We start from the raw sequence: 14,426 nt of genomic DNA, 5'->3' as shown, positions 1-14,426 counted from the left end.
GGGGGGGGGGCTTGTTTGGTTCTTGTGTGTGTCCTCTTGCAGGGAGGGAGCGAGGTAATGGACCCGCATCAACTGGAGGACCTCTTCTCCTTGCCGCAGGCTTGGTAGGCAGGCCGATCGGGAGTGGTCCGTCTGGATCGTACTCGGGGAACGGCACTCGCATCCTAGAGAGTAGAGTAAGTGAGAGAACTCTTTCTTAAAAAGTGGGGATTTTAAATGGTTGGTCCTTCAGGGTGTGTAAAAGGCTCCTGAGTCTCCTCCTCAGCGGTATTGTTACTCACACACACACACCCCTGGTGGGAAACAAAGGCTGAGATCACGGTCCAGTTTGTTCTATTTTTCTGGGAACTCTCGGAATCCCTCACCTGGCTGCTGGCCCCTTTGTGCTGTTGGTGTGGGGGCAGAAGCCAGACCGTGGATTCTCTGCCTGCCCGTGGTGGCTGGCTTCCGTCCTGGCCCCAGGCGGTCTCCTGAGGCAAGTCCCGGCCTGCGGTTCTGTGCTGATCTCTTCACCTGGGAAAAACTGTCCGGGGGACAGAGATGCTAGTGGATTAGTCAGTTGCCACTCTGCTTGTGGGAACACAGCCGGTTTGGGTAAGAATTTGGAGCTTTTCTGACCTAGTGCTGGGGCCCAAGTCAGAAGGTGAAGGAGGGAGAGGCCCTGCCGGAAACTGGGAGACGGCATGGGGTTGAGGTGGGAGGGACAGGAAGCCATACAGCACGAGGGAGGTTGCCACCTTTCTCAGCTGACCGAGCTCGCGTGTTTCCTGCTCCAACGGTCCCTGGAGCAGCCAGTGTGTCAGGAACTCTGCAGCCATCCGGGAGGAGGTTCACGCGCCCCTCCTCCTCCTCCTCCCTTGGCCACCTACCGTGAGGACCGTGGAACTTCCCCAGTGCCATCTGCTGGCAACCTCGGCTCCTTTTCTTTTGTGGGAACCATCAGGGGGCTCACTCCTGGGCGCCCCGATGTCCTGGGACTGAAGACCCCCCTGATCCCCAGCCACAGGAGGAGTTTGCTCTAGGAACTAGGGGAGTCACCCTGCTGGGGAGTACCCTTTCCTGCACCAAGGGAGCCCCTGCAGTGGAAAAGCAGACGCCTTCCAGTTTAACCCACCAGCCCTCCACGAGCCGGCAGGAGGCTGGGGCTGCTGCTCCCGCCTCTGTGCTGGGCCTTGAGGGGCAAGGCGGAGAGAGGCTCCCAATGGAGAGTGGCCCCAGGGCGATGGCTGCCCCTCCTTTCTGCTGCATGGAGGGAGGGGCCCCTCTGGAATTCCAGCTCCGCACCACACCCAGAGAGGCAGGCTGCTGAGCCACAAGCCCGCAGGCTGTGTCGGCTCCAGGGTATCCTTCCTGGGCCTGTCGAGGCAACCCCTGCTTGCTCGCTCGCTTGCCTGCGTTGGGCCACAAACCGGAAATTCAAGCCCTGGGAAGGGGGACTTCTGGGGAGAAACACCCCGGCAGCCCTGTGAGGCTTGGCCTCGTGGTGCAGCCTGGCCCTGGGGCGTCCCGCTCCTGCTGGCCGGGCTGGTGGTGAGGGCGCCCTCACGGAGGGCGACGGAGCTGTGGAATGGCAGCCCCAAGCTGCCCAAGAGGGAACGGCCCGCCAGGCCAGGCTCCTTCCCCACCTGTAAAAAGGCCCAGATGGCCAGCCGGCCAGAGCAGGCCCAGGGAGCCTGGCCAGGGGGCCATGAAAGGCCTGCTGCCATTCTCTGCCTGCCAGGGTCTTTGGCTGGAGAGGAGGAGCTGCTCAGCAAGAAGAGGGAAGGAGCCCACTGGCAGGCAGAGAGCAGCAGTGTGGGGCTGGGGCCCTGGCCAGAGCAGGACCAGAGGGAAGACTGCCAGGCAGGGCCCATCAGAGGCCCGCCTCGGAAATCACTTCAGCCTGGCAAGAAAGTCGTGGGTGTGTTTGTTGGTAGGGCTGTTTCGTTTCTAGCTGTGCTCATTGGCAAGCTGATGAGCTGACCCATTTGGGGATTTTACCTTTTGTAGGTGGAGGAGGCTTTGTGGGGGGCGGGGGTGGTAAGATGAATGTGGAGTATTTCTGGCAATTGGAGGCCCTTCCGTGAAAATTCAGCCAAACTGTCTAGCCAGCTGGACTAGAGGGAGGCCCTGGGAAATAGCCCTGCCTTGCTCCAGGGGTGGGGCTTAGGCTTCATTTGGCTTGGTGGGTTGTGAAAGCTCAAAGTGGGAGAAGAGCCTTAGGCTTCTAGTCCAACAAGTGCCTTTTAAGTAAGGTAACTGGAACCTAGAAACACTTTAGAAATAAATGAATGTCCTTGGGTTCTTTATTCCTGGTCTTTGTCTTGTGGGTGGTAATTACCAAGTTTCCAGTGGGGTTGATCTAAAGTTCTGTCCTTGGGGAGGACAGATCTGATGGTGGCAGACTGGCATAATTGCGGGTGCCACTTTGGAACGTTCAGAAGTCTATTTGGGGGGAGATGACCTTAGTAGAAGTTCTCTTCTCCCAGAAGAAATAATTTTATTTACAATATGTCTTTACAAGAGTGGTTCTAGGTCCCAGTTGCCTTGTTTAAAAGATGCAACATGGTTGCCAACTTATTCTCCTGGCATGTGGGGCTAGGTGCTGGCAGCTTCTGTGTGTGTGTGTGTGTGAGTGAGTGAAGTCCAAGGATGCCCTGCCTCTGAACACACAAAAGGGTCTTTTTATGCTTCATCAGCTTAACAGGCATTCAAAACACAATGGGAGGCTACACAATGGGAGGCAGCCTTTGACTGAGTCAGGCCCTCAGCCCATCTCATTCAGAGTTGTCTGCACTGGCTGGCAGCAGCTCTTTGGGGTCTTAGGTGCTTCCTTTCCCCCACAGTTGGACCCTTCCCTGAAGCTGTTACCAGGGTCTGCACCCAGGACTGCACACACGGGAGATGCAGCCCCCCGCCAATAAGAGCTTGAAGCTTGTGGGTCACATCTCCATCCTGTTAGGCAATCTCTGGCCAGTGCCTCTGCTGAGACACACACAGAGAGCAGGGTTTCAGTCTCCCAACTGCTCAACAACCTCCCCCCCCCGCGTTGTTCCTTCCCTGCAAAGAGCCGAATCAAGGCGCTGCTGCTGGTGCTAGAGGGGGCCAAGGGGCTAGAATCCTGGGCTACTTAGCAGCCGGAGCAGCGAGTCAGAGTGAGCCCCCTCCCCCAAATAAGAGAAAGGGTCTGGGGCCCTGCTTTAGAGAAAGTTTGGCTCTCCAGAGCGGAGCCCAAGACGCCACCGCTGCCATGTTTCATTTCCAGCAAAAAATATAGGCCCAAGAAATCAGGGTGTGAAGCTAGAAGTTTGAGCTTCACACCCCTATATCTTTGGCCTATATTTGGCTTTTTGCCGGAAATGTATAGATGTGTATGTTCTAGCTGCACATCCCTATCTCTTTGTCCTATATTTGGCTTTTTGCCGGAAGCGTATTGATCAGTATGTTTTAGCTGCACATCCCTATCTCTTTGTCCTATATTCGTCTTTTTACTGGAAGTGTCTCGATGTGTGTGTTCTAGCTGAACACCCTTATCTCTACATGGGCCAAAGAGATAAGGGTGTGCAGCTAGAACACACACATCGCTACACTTCCCGCCAAAAGCGGGAGCCGCGATCTCCCATTAGGAGTCCTTTCCTCTCGTCCTATCTTCGGGAGCACCCATTAGTTGCGAGCAGGGAGGGGCTGCGAGTGGCGCCTCTCTAGTCACTGGCATCTCCCCTCTAGGCTGGGCATCGAAGGAATAGCGCGGAAAGCTCCACTTCCGTAGTGGGCCGGTTACAATCTCGGCGAAAGGACGGAGCAACTACTTCGAAGCTCCCCATTGAATGTGGGGGAGGCGGAGCCTGCCGACGGCCCAAGGGGAACCGGAAGTGATGGCCACAAGCCAGGCGACCGTCACCTCTATGGGTCAAAAGCAAATAGCGCCTCGCGTATCAGAGGAGGGGCGTGGCTTTGACCTGCTTCCGGCGGAGCCATAGAGCCGAGAGGAGAATCCGGCGGAAGAAGGGGGAACTTTCGTTTCGGGAAGTATCTGGGGAATGGTTTCGGGGACGGACCGCTTTCGGGCCGGGATCATGGCGGCGCTGGAGGACGCGGAGTCTCTGCCCCGAGGAGGCTTTCGCTGCCGCCTCTGCCACGTGTCCGTCGCCAACAGTGAGTGGGGGCCGGGGGGGATGGATGCAGCTGGCTGGAGCTCCTCGGGGTGGGGGGAAGGCGCTCTGCACACGTCCTGAGGCTCTCTTGCCCCCCTCGCTTGCTCCTGGGGGTCTGGCGGCTGCTGCTGCTGCTTTGGGGGCAGGAGGGCAGGCTGCCTCGGGGTCGGGCCCAGCAGGGCTCCTTGCAGGTGGCAGCAAGCCGGGCTTGTTCCCTCTGCTGAGTAGGGTCCGCCTTGCTCTGCCCTCTGGTGGGGAGACTCCCTGGGGGGCTGCCCGAGATTCCCCTGCGGGGAAGGGGCTGCAGCTCCGAGGAGGAGCCCCTGCTGGGCAGGCCGAAGGTGGTCCCCGGTTCCCTCCCCAGCAGCATCTCCCGGGCAGGCAGGCAGGCAGGCTGGGAGAGACGCCTGAGCCGGAGGCCCTGGAGAGCTGCTGCCAGTCAGGGAGGCCAGACTGAGCTAGATGGGCCGAGGCTCCGACTCGGTAGGAGTCAGCTTCCTATGTATGTTCCTAATGCATGTGAGCTCCCACCTTATTATTAGTATTTGTGTTCATATTCGTATTATATCCAGCTCTTTCTCCAAGGAGCCCCAGAGCGGTGTACTCCCTACTTGGGTTTCTTTCTCACAACAACCCTGTCAAGTAGGTTAGGCTGAGAGAGAAGTGTCTGGCCCAGGGTCACCCAGCTAGTTTTATGGCTGAATGGAGATTTTGAACTCGGGTCTCCCCGGTGCTAGCCCGGCACTCTAACCATTGCTCTGCACATTTTAATAATTCCTTGGAGAGGAGAGCTGGTCTTATGGTAGCAAGCATGATTGGTCCCCATAGCTAAGCAGGGTCTGCCCTGCTTGCATCTGAATGGGAGACTAGAAGTGTGTGAGCTTTGTAAGATATTCCCCTCAGGGTTAGGGTCTGCTCTGGGAAGAGCAGAAGGTTCCCAGTTCCCTCCCTGGCAGCATCTCCAAGAAAGGGCCGAGAGAGATTCCTGCCTGCAACCTTGGAGAAGCCGCTGCCAGTCTGGGTAGACAATCCTGAGCTAGATGGACCAGTGGTCTGACTCAGTATATGGCAGTTTCCTATGTTCCTTGGCTTCCTTAATTTCCTTCTGAATATATAAATGGAACTCTTGGGCTCTCTTGAAAACGGGTCGCCATGAGGGACAACCCTGCTCCTTCCCTTCTGTCCCCTTCTCCATTTGCTATTGCCCTGGCCTCAGAAACACCCCCAGTGGGACCTTAGACGCCTTCTGGCAAGACACGCCCTGGCCTGGGTTCCGGGAACGGGGCAGGCTGTCCGAGCAGTGTGTGTCTCCCTTCCCTCCTGGGCTGTCCCTGAAAGGCTTCTCTTTCATGCTGCAGAGCCCAGCCTGGAGGACCACCTGCGTGGGAAGAAACACCAGCGCCTGGAGCACCTCCGCACCGCCCGCCCAGCCCAGGAGCAACGCAGTGTCTTTGGCAGGGGCTTCCGCAAGGGCACGCTGGCCTCGGAGCGGAGCGACTACTTCCAGGCCTACGGAGAGGTGGTCGACGTGGTGATGGACAAAGAGAAGGTGAGGCCGTTGGCAAACAAGGGCAGAGTCCCAGGGGGCCAAAGCCACTCGCTTGTGGGGCCAGCCTCGCACTTCTAAGCCTGCAACTCTTCTGTTAAACGGAGCAGGAGGCCTCTCAAAAACGCCTTGATGCTTTCTCCTAGTCATTTGGCAAAGAGCAGTGCCACCAGGTATGCATGCGAACTCCTTTTGGGTTCCCATGGCTCTTCAGACTTAACATACCCCTCCTGATAAGCTGCAGCCTAGTCTGGCTGGGGTTGTGGGGGTGAAGGGATGTGCTTAAATGGATGGCCTGCCGTATCTTCTTACAACAGCTGATCAGGTGGTCCACGGTTTCATCTGCTTCTTTACAAAGGCGGCACTTGCTGTTTGTTGTGGATTTTTCGACTTTTGCTCTTACTGCATTTGTTCTTAGTGCCTGTTCTTGTGCAGCCAGTATTAAACCCTCTGTTTCTTTCTTCAAGTTGCCATTCTTAAGCCATTGCCAGGTCTTGGTGATGTCTAATTTTCCACTTATATTATGCAAATATTGACCATGTGGTGGCATTATTATTATTTTATTTTATTTTATTTTTATTTTATTTTATATCCCGCTCTTCCTCCAAGGAGCCAAGAGCTGTGTACTACATACTTAAGTTTCTCCTCACAACAACCCTGTGAAGTAGGTTGGGTTGAGAGAGAAATGACTGGCCCAGAGTCACCCAGCAAGTCTCCTGGCTGAATGGGGATTTGAACTCGGGTCTCCCCAGTCCTAGTCCAGCACACTAACCACTATACCACGCTTGCACCCACACTTCAAAATAGATGACCTGCTTTGCTCTTCCCCCAACAGACTTCAAGGGAGCAAGAGAGGCCAGGAACGCGGAGGAAGCCAAGCTGCACTACGTCCGGAGGGGGCCGGAAATCTGTCAGGAAACCTCGACTCTCAGAAGCTGGAATTGCACCCTCCTAAGACACACACACACACTCCCCGGGCTGTGTCTGCAGAGACCAACACTGTGACCGTGGAGTGAGGAGGCAGAGCTTGGGGGGGCGAGGAGGGGGACAGGCCTCCTCCTTATGCCCCGAACAGCTGCATTCATGCCGGAACAGGACTGTGTGTCAGGAAGGCTTTGTAGCCAATAACACTCTTGTGCAGTTGTTAACAATAGCCTTTGTGTGTCTGTCCTGGAAACTTCTTGGTCAGGTAACATGCACGTTTGTGTGTGTGTGTGTTTGATAACTGATTGGCTTGAGTTTTTCGAGCTTTGCTTTGTACAACTATCTTGAGCTTGCTGGTTGGCCCAAGTGCCACTGGATCTGAAACAAACTGCATTTGTGTATTGTTTAGCACTAAGATCCACAAAGTGTCAATTCCTTGAAGGGCATTTTGGCTTCTGATACATCAGTGAGTGGGAAAAATTGGTTTCTCTGCTGCTTATATCTGTTAGGTTTTTCTAATTATTTTTAAACTTAACTCTTACAACTCTGAAAGCTTTGTAACTTTAAAAAGTGGTTCTAGCTTAGTCTTAACTTGAATTTTATTGGTTTACTTTATATTGTCTCATATTAATGTTGTGAGCCCCTGAAGCAGTAAGGTACGGGGTGGGTATTGCACAAAATACTCTTGATGCAAATGAAATTGAAATAAAAGTTAAAGATGATGTACTGAGAAAAAATGCAAATCGGATCAGCTTGACATGTGTATGGCCCGGGATTGTGGGTGACTATCTAGAAGGATGTTTTGAGAGCCATGTTGAGTCATTGTTGTAGCATCAACACTGCATGTTTTAGATTGTAAGCCCTTTGGGGACAGAGATCCATCTTATTTATTTATTTCTCTGTGTAAACCGCCCTCAGTCATTTTGGGAAGGGCGGCATAGAAACTGAATAATAATAAAAATAAAAATCTTTAACATGCTGGGTGAGTTTATTTCCTCGAGACAATGCTGGATATACTGTGTTGAAGTAGACTGTGACTAACCTTCTTCAGCAGCTTTCTCTCTGCAGGGAGACCTACAAGGAAGCATGCCCGGGTCCTAGGCCAGGCATCCCCAAACTGCGGCCCTCCAGATGTTGCTGAACTACAACTCCCAGCATCCCTAGACACAATTTTTTGTGGCTGGGTATGTTGGGAGTTGTAGTTCAGCAACATCTGGAGGGCCGCAGTTTGGGGATGCCTGGCCTAGGCTCTTTGGCCAAGTACTGGCCCTCTCCCTAGAAAGAGACACAAGGGGGAGGGTTGGCTTGGCAGCAGGGGCAGCCCCACTTGCGGAGTAGTCTCAGCAGCAAGGCTCCCCTGCTCTCCTGGATGCCAGGTGGAGACCAGTTTTCTTGTGTGCTCCAGTGTGAGCTGTCCAGAGACCAATCGTGTGGCAGCCAATAAAGCATGGTTTGGAATAAAGATGAAAAGGTGTCCCTTCATGCCACAGTCACTGCAGGGGGAGGGAGAGTTGGATTGGTGGTCTGCTGGGTTCCCCATCTTAGCTGAATCCTCCAGTCATCCTCGTCTCTTCTCCTTTGGAGCAACCTGTATCTAATACCTCCATGCAAGCACACACCAGCCCCCTGCTAACGGAACAAAGAGACACATCTTTAAAAGTGGTGGTGATTCTCTTGCTTGAAAGTGGGGAGCAATTGGCCCTATCCAGCCCCAGCACAAAATCCCTCGGGGGGGTGGAGGCTGTTCCTGGTACCCAACTTCTGTATCTTTTTAGAATGTGAGCCCTTTGGAAAGTTCAATTTTGACCCATCCACCCATTGTAAGTTTGTAACTTTGTAAGTTTGTAACTTTGTAAGTTTGTAACTTTGTAAGTTTGTAACTTTGTAAGTTTGTAACTTTGTAAGTTTGTAACTTTGTAAGTTTGTAACTTTGTAAGTTTGTAACTTTGTAAGTTTGTAACTTTGTAAGTTTGTAACTTTGTAAGTTTGTAACTTTGTAAGTTTGTAACTTTGTAAGTTTGTAACTTTGTAAGTTTGTAACTTTGTAAGTTTGTAACTTTGTAAGTTTGTAACTTTGTAAGTTTGTAACTTTGTAAGTTTGTAACTTTGTAAGTTTGTAACTTTGTAAGTTTGTAACTTTGTAAGTTTGTAACTTTGTAAGTTTGTAACTTTGTAAGTTTGTAACTTTGTAAGTTTGTAACTTTGTAAGTTTGTAACTTTGTAAGTTTGTAACTTTGTAAGTTTGTAACTTTGTAAGTTTGTAACTTTGTAAGTTTGTAACTTTGTAAGTTTGTAACTTTGTAAGTTTGTAACTTTGTAAGTTTGTAACTTTGTAAGTTTGTAACTTTGTAAGTTTGTAACTTTGTAAGTTTGTAACTTTGTAAGTTTGTAACTTTGTAAGTTTGTAACTTTGTAAGTTTGTAACTTTGTAAGTTTGTAACTTTGTAAGTTTGTAACTTTGTAAGTTTGTAACTTTGTAAGTTTGTAACTTTGTAAGTTTGTAACTTTGTAAGTTTGTAACTTTGTAAGTTTGTAACTTTGTAAGTTTGTAACTTTGTAAGTTTGTAACTTTGTAAGTTTGTAACTTTGTAAGTTTGTAACTTTGTAAGTTTGTAACTTTGTAAGTTTGTAACTTTGTAAGTTTGTAACTTTGTAAGTTTGTAACTTTGTAAGTTTGTAACTTTGTAAGTTTGTAACTTTGTAAGTTTGTAACTTTGTAAGTTTGTAACTTTGTAAGTTTGTAACTTTGTAAGTTTGTAACTTTGTAAGTTTGTAACTTTGTAAGTTTGTAACTTTGTAAGTTTGTAACTTTGTAAGTTTGTAACTTTGTAAGTTTGTAACTTTGTAAGTTTGTAACTTTGTAAGTTTGTAACTTTGTAAGTTTGTAACTTTGTAAGTTTGTAACTTTGTAAGTTTGTAACTTTGTAAGTTTGTAACTTTGTAAGTTTGTAACTTTGTAAGTTTGTAACTTTGTAAGTTTGTAACTTTGTAAGTTTGTAACTTTGTAAGTTTGTAACTTTGTAAGTTTGTAACTTTGTAAGTTTGTAACTTTGTAAGTTTGTAACTTTGTAAGTTTGTAACTTTGTAAGTTTGTAACTTTGTAAGTTTGTAACTTTGTAAGTTTGTAACTTTGTAAGTTTGTAACTTTGTAAGTTTGTAACTTTGTAAGTTTGTAACTTTGTAAGTTTGTAACTTTGAACAGAAGATAAGACATGCAAAAAATAAACAGCTTTTCTGAAGACATTTCCTTGGGCAATGGCATGAATGATATTTAGTTAAGAGAAATGCGCTGTATTGTGATGCAATTGTGTGCTGAGAATGAGAATTAAGCTGAGAGCAGCTAATCTGTTGTCAACTCTGTCTGGGCTGCTGGGAGAGCCTAGAGACTTCTTACAACAGAAAAAATATAAGGGCAGAGTGGTACTACTCAAAATAACAAAGAAAAAAATACCACCCAATGCAAGAAATAGAAACCATGCCAATATACGTATGAATGGAACTTCTTGAATCACTTCATTACTATAAGTCATTTATTATAATAAAACACTGAATATACATGAATCACTTGACAAGGTTTCGCGATAAGTCCTTGTTTCCCAATGAGCTTCCTCAGAAGTGAAAGAACAATTATGTCCCAAACGTGATAGACTTTACATCCTCCCTGGTGTATAGAGTTCTTCAAAATAGCCTCCAAAAAGGTTTCTTCAATTCCTTCAAAGGGAGTGTAGATTGTATCCAAACATTCTTAGATTTCTCCAAGGGAGTTCGACAGAGGCCTTCTAAATACAAAACACAAACCATACATAAAAGAAAACGTTTGCAAAACATGAGAGAAAACATTAACAACCTACTGAAATGCATATGTCTACATCAAAGATAATTACCCCAAAGGTGCCACGGTTCACAAACTGCTGCCCAAACTGACACCCAGTCATATCAAGCCTGCTCGGATGAACTGACCAAACTGCCTTACTCCAGGTTTCTAACACTCTCAATCATTCTCAGCTGCTGAACCTCCTAATCAGCCACTATCTGGCACTCCTCACGCTTAATTAGGGCACCACAATTACAAAAAACAGGTTAAGTCTAAATACATGTTTAAACCATAAGGTGACAGGGAATTTAATCTGTGCATATAAAACGATTCTTGTCTATTTAACCATCTTACTGCATCAACATTACAGTATCTAAATTTTTCTTTTCTAAAGGTGGAAATCACCACAAATTTAAAGTCATCAGGCTGATGACCAGCTAGCAAAAAATGTTCTGTGAGTGGTGCCTCTAATACTCCATTCTTTATTCTGTAGTAATGTTCTAAAATACGTTTTTTAACCGGACGTATGGTGCAGCCAACATATAGCTTTAAACATGGGCACATAATAATATATATGGCTAAGCAGAATTACAATTGGAGAAATCTTCCAAAGGCTTAACATAATTGCCAGCAGGATGTGGAAAGACTTTAGTGGGCAATGAAAACTTGCATGCAGCACACGTCCCACATTTGAAATGGCCCTTCACCCTTGACAGAACTTACCTCTCCTGTGGCATCTCCGAGTGTATCCAAGAAACTTGTATTTTTCCTGAAGCCAGTCAGCCGTGGTTCCTCACAACCTGGAATGATATTAACCAATGGCCAATATTTGAGAACCACTTTTTCAATTTTATTACTTAGTCAAGAATAACTCAGTCCCCATGTAATCCTGCATGGTATGGACTTATCTTTGGTCTGAAATAAACATCTCCTCTGAATGCTATCTGCACGTCGTCTCGCTCTCTTAATAATATACCAAGGATAATCCCTATTCAGCAATTGTACCTCAAGCATCCTGGCAGATTTCTTATAATCAGAGTCCAGGGTGTTGTTTCTTTTTAATCTGAGGAACTGCCCATAAGGTAAATGATCTTTTAAATAAGATGGATGACATGATCTATAATGTAAATATGTATTACGGTCAGTCTCCCTGGTATACAATGATACAGAAATACGATGGTCAAATCCAATATGTACATAGGCATCCAGAAATGAAAACTGATATGACTCTCAAATTTAATCGTAAACACTCTTTACGCCCCCCTTTAAAAAAAAATTAAGTTGCCAAAATAACAGCCACTAGATCTTTTTATTTTATTTTTTGTTCCCGTCCTCTCGAGTTTAAAAAAGCCAAGCTGGTAGCTTGTTTCACTCTGTCGCTCTGGGTTAGGGGTGCAGCAGCAGGAAAATAAAATAAAATAAACCAAGGCTGCCTTGGGGGGGGGGGGGGGCTGTCTGTCAGCTGGGGATCGGGGTGCGCTGCCTCGGGCCATGGAGGTTCCATCGAGCTATGCATCCCTCTCCGCCCCCAGCAGTGAGGGGCAAAGAAGCAATGATCGATGCTTCCTTACCAGAGACCTTCCATCTTTTGCACATTTGCGCCTTGCGCTCAATGCTCACAGGAGGCACCATTTGGGCCCTGCCACTGGGTCACGCAGCTTGCCTCTACTAGTTCAGAAACTCCAGACTTGGTTGGAAGTATCGTCCTGTGAATGAGTCTTGTGCATCTGGCGAAGTGGGCTCCACCCACAACAGTATTTCCCACCATACATTCATTCGTTTGGGCAGTCCCCTGGCTGTAAGAGAGATGCCAAGGTGTCGACTACAACACCCATCATTCCCAGCCAAAGGCCACGGCAGCTGAGAATGCTGGGAGTTGTAGTCAACAACCTCTGGGAATCCCTCTTCCAAGGAACAAAGCCTTTCCTTTGCTGAAACCGACCAGGGAATGGGAAGCATTCCTAGTAATTGGGTCAGTCGGATTTTGCCTGCGTGTGTGCAAATGAAACGGAACTGCAAAGGAAAGCCCCAAAGGCACTGAATAAGAAACGTTCCCCCCCCCCATTTAATACTCAAATCTCTCAGTATTTGAGATGCAGGCCTTTTATTCAACTACATCCAGTGTTAAAATTGGTAATACATAATTTGCAAAGGTTAACAACAAAACAGTGGTCAATTTAGATATGCTTTTGTCAAAAGGAAATATATTAGCAGCACCCAGACCCCTGCACCACGTTTGTGCTGCAGATGAGCTTCTGGGAAAAGCCAGTTAAAGGCCTTACAGGTCTTGCCCAATCGGAGAGAGGATTTAAAGCTCCAGACCCCCTAGTGTGGTCGTCACCTTGTCCAACCCAGGCTGGCAGCATCCCTCCCGAGGCAGCGGCACCTGAATTCCACATGAATCCCAGCACTGCCCATGATCCGGCAGCAAAGAAAAGGGGGCTCATAAGGAAAAACACAAGTTACTCTGGAAAACATTCAGTTACTCCCGGAAAATGCCTCCCCCTTTTTGGAGCTAACCCTGTTCTACAGAGGCAGCTGTGCATTCATTCATTTATTCCTCATTCATATACCACTTTCCAACCAAATAAAGTTCTCAAAGCAGTTTAAATTGGAAAAGAATAAGGAGAAGAGGGTTTCCTACCCCCAAAGGGCTTGCCGTCTAACAAATTAAAGGAGTTAGAAGGGAAATATACAAGATTCCATACAATATTCAAGGGCTTCACATTAGCGATGCGGCTGCGTTTTGAATAAGCTGTACGGTTCTGGTTGATCCGAGGATTGTGAGCAGGAACAACCAGATTAACAAGGGCCTCTGTTTCTGGGAAGCTCATCCAGAAAGGCCGGATTTCTCCAGAGGACCTCAGCCTGTCACAGATGCATGCAGAGAAACACTCTGGAATACTTCGTAACTTTTCATATTTTAACACTAAGAACGAAACTCTACCCAAGACAGCCACAGGAAGGCTCTGTGGGTGCCAGGAATCGCCACCAACTCGACCGTCACCTTTTCAAGCAGTACAACAGCAACACACTTGACTTCAGCCACCACACAATCTAAGCACACGGGCCGCTCTTCTGAAGCACCCAGTTCTCAAGGTCCAAGCTTGCTTCTTTGCTAGCATTTAGCGACCACTGAGGCACGAGGCATTAACCAGCCAGCTTTTGAATCCTACAGAGCGATTGTCTGTAGACTCTTAAGGGCAGGAATTATATGGCGGACTTGGGAAGACCCCAGACCCAGAGACAAATGGATGCTTGTTGGCTTTTTCACTTGCATCGCTCCAGTATGTCTGAAGATTTCCTGCCTCGCAGGGCAGTTAGGAGGATAAACGGGTTCCAGATGAGCACCATGCAGGCACGCAGCTCACGGAGAAACCCATGTGGCCTCCGGATCTTTTGGGGGCCACTAATCGATAGGTGGCTAGAGGCCGGCACGATGCCTCTCCATACCAGCTGCAGGGGAGCGGGCATGCCCTCAACTCCCGCCTGTGGGATTCTCAGAGGCATCAGGCGGGCCACTGTGTGAAGAAGCAGGATGCTGGACTAAATAGGCCTCCTTGGGCCTGATCCAGCAGGGAAGTTCTTAGTCTTCTTAAGTGCACTTTAAGAGTGACAAATCTCCCCAGGATGAGAGTTCACAACCCAGGCCAATAATGCAATCCGTTTGTGTCCCGAGACGAAAGGGTGTGGCTATAACTGAGCAGATGGGTTTCAAGAACCAGGGGCCCCCAGCTCCTGAGGCCCCCCCCCGCTCAACCCCTCCCTACCGGAGGGCACCCACTTGCCATACTAGCAACATGCATCGCCCACTGCCATCCATAGAGCGAAGCCCCAGCCTGCTGCAATGCACAAACTGGCCACCGGAGGGCACCCTTTCCCCACAACACTAACACGCACTGCCCGCTGCCATCCATAGAGCCAAGCCTGAACTCACTGCAGTGCACTGAGTGGCCACCGGAGGGCACCCTTTCGCCACTCCAGCATAATGCATTGCCCATTTATTTAT

General features: G+C 48.6%; 1 protein-coding gene across 1 annotated transcript; it reads left to right on the top strand.

Moving 5' to 3' along the window:
* Positions 1–37: 37 nt before the first annotated feature.
* LOC128337101 (speckle targeted PIP5K1A-regulated poly(A) polymerase-like) lies at positions 38–7,582 on the top strand. Its single transcript, XM_053277704.1, has 4 exons — positions 38–176; positions 3,706–4,134; positions 5,492–5,682; positions 6,515–7,582. The coding sequence occupies exons 2-4, from the start codon at positions 4,020–4,022 to the stop codon at positions 6,632–6,634; spliced, it is 426 nt and encodes a 141-aa protein (XP_053133679.1). The 5' UTR covers positions 38–176; positions 3,706–4,019; the 3' UTR covers positions 6,635–7,582.
* The last annotated feature ends 6,844 nt before the right edge of the window (positions 7,583–14,426 follow it).

Source organism: Hemicordylus capensis, chromosome 14 (assembly GCF_027244095.1).
Source record: "Hemicordylus capensis ecotype Gifberg chromosome 14, rHemCap1.1.pri, whole genome shotgun sequence".
In the NCBI taxonomy this organism is placed as follows: Eukaryota; Metazoa; Chordata; class Lepidosauria; order Squamata; family Cordylidae; genus Hemicordylus; species Hemicordylus capensis.
Note: the sequence above shows the minus strand (reverse complement) of the source record. Positions and strands in the feature narration are given on the sequence as shown.

Bases quoted from the DNA above. Each gene is read 5' to 3' on its own strand.
- LOC128337101 (XM_053277704.1), top strand. From the start codon at position 4,020: ATGGTTTCGGGGACGGACCGCTTTCGGGCCGGGATCATGGCGGCGCTG. The intron at 4,135-5,491 runs GTGAGTGGGGGC...TTCATGCTGCAG, and splicing joins CCACGTGTCCGTCGCCAACA to AGCCCAGCCTGGAGGACCAC. The intron at 5,683-6,514 runs GTGAGGCCGTTG...TTCCCCCAACAG, and splicing joins TGGTGATGGACAAAGAGAAG to ACTTCAAGGGAGCAAGAGAG.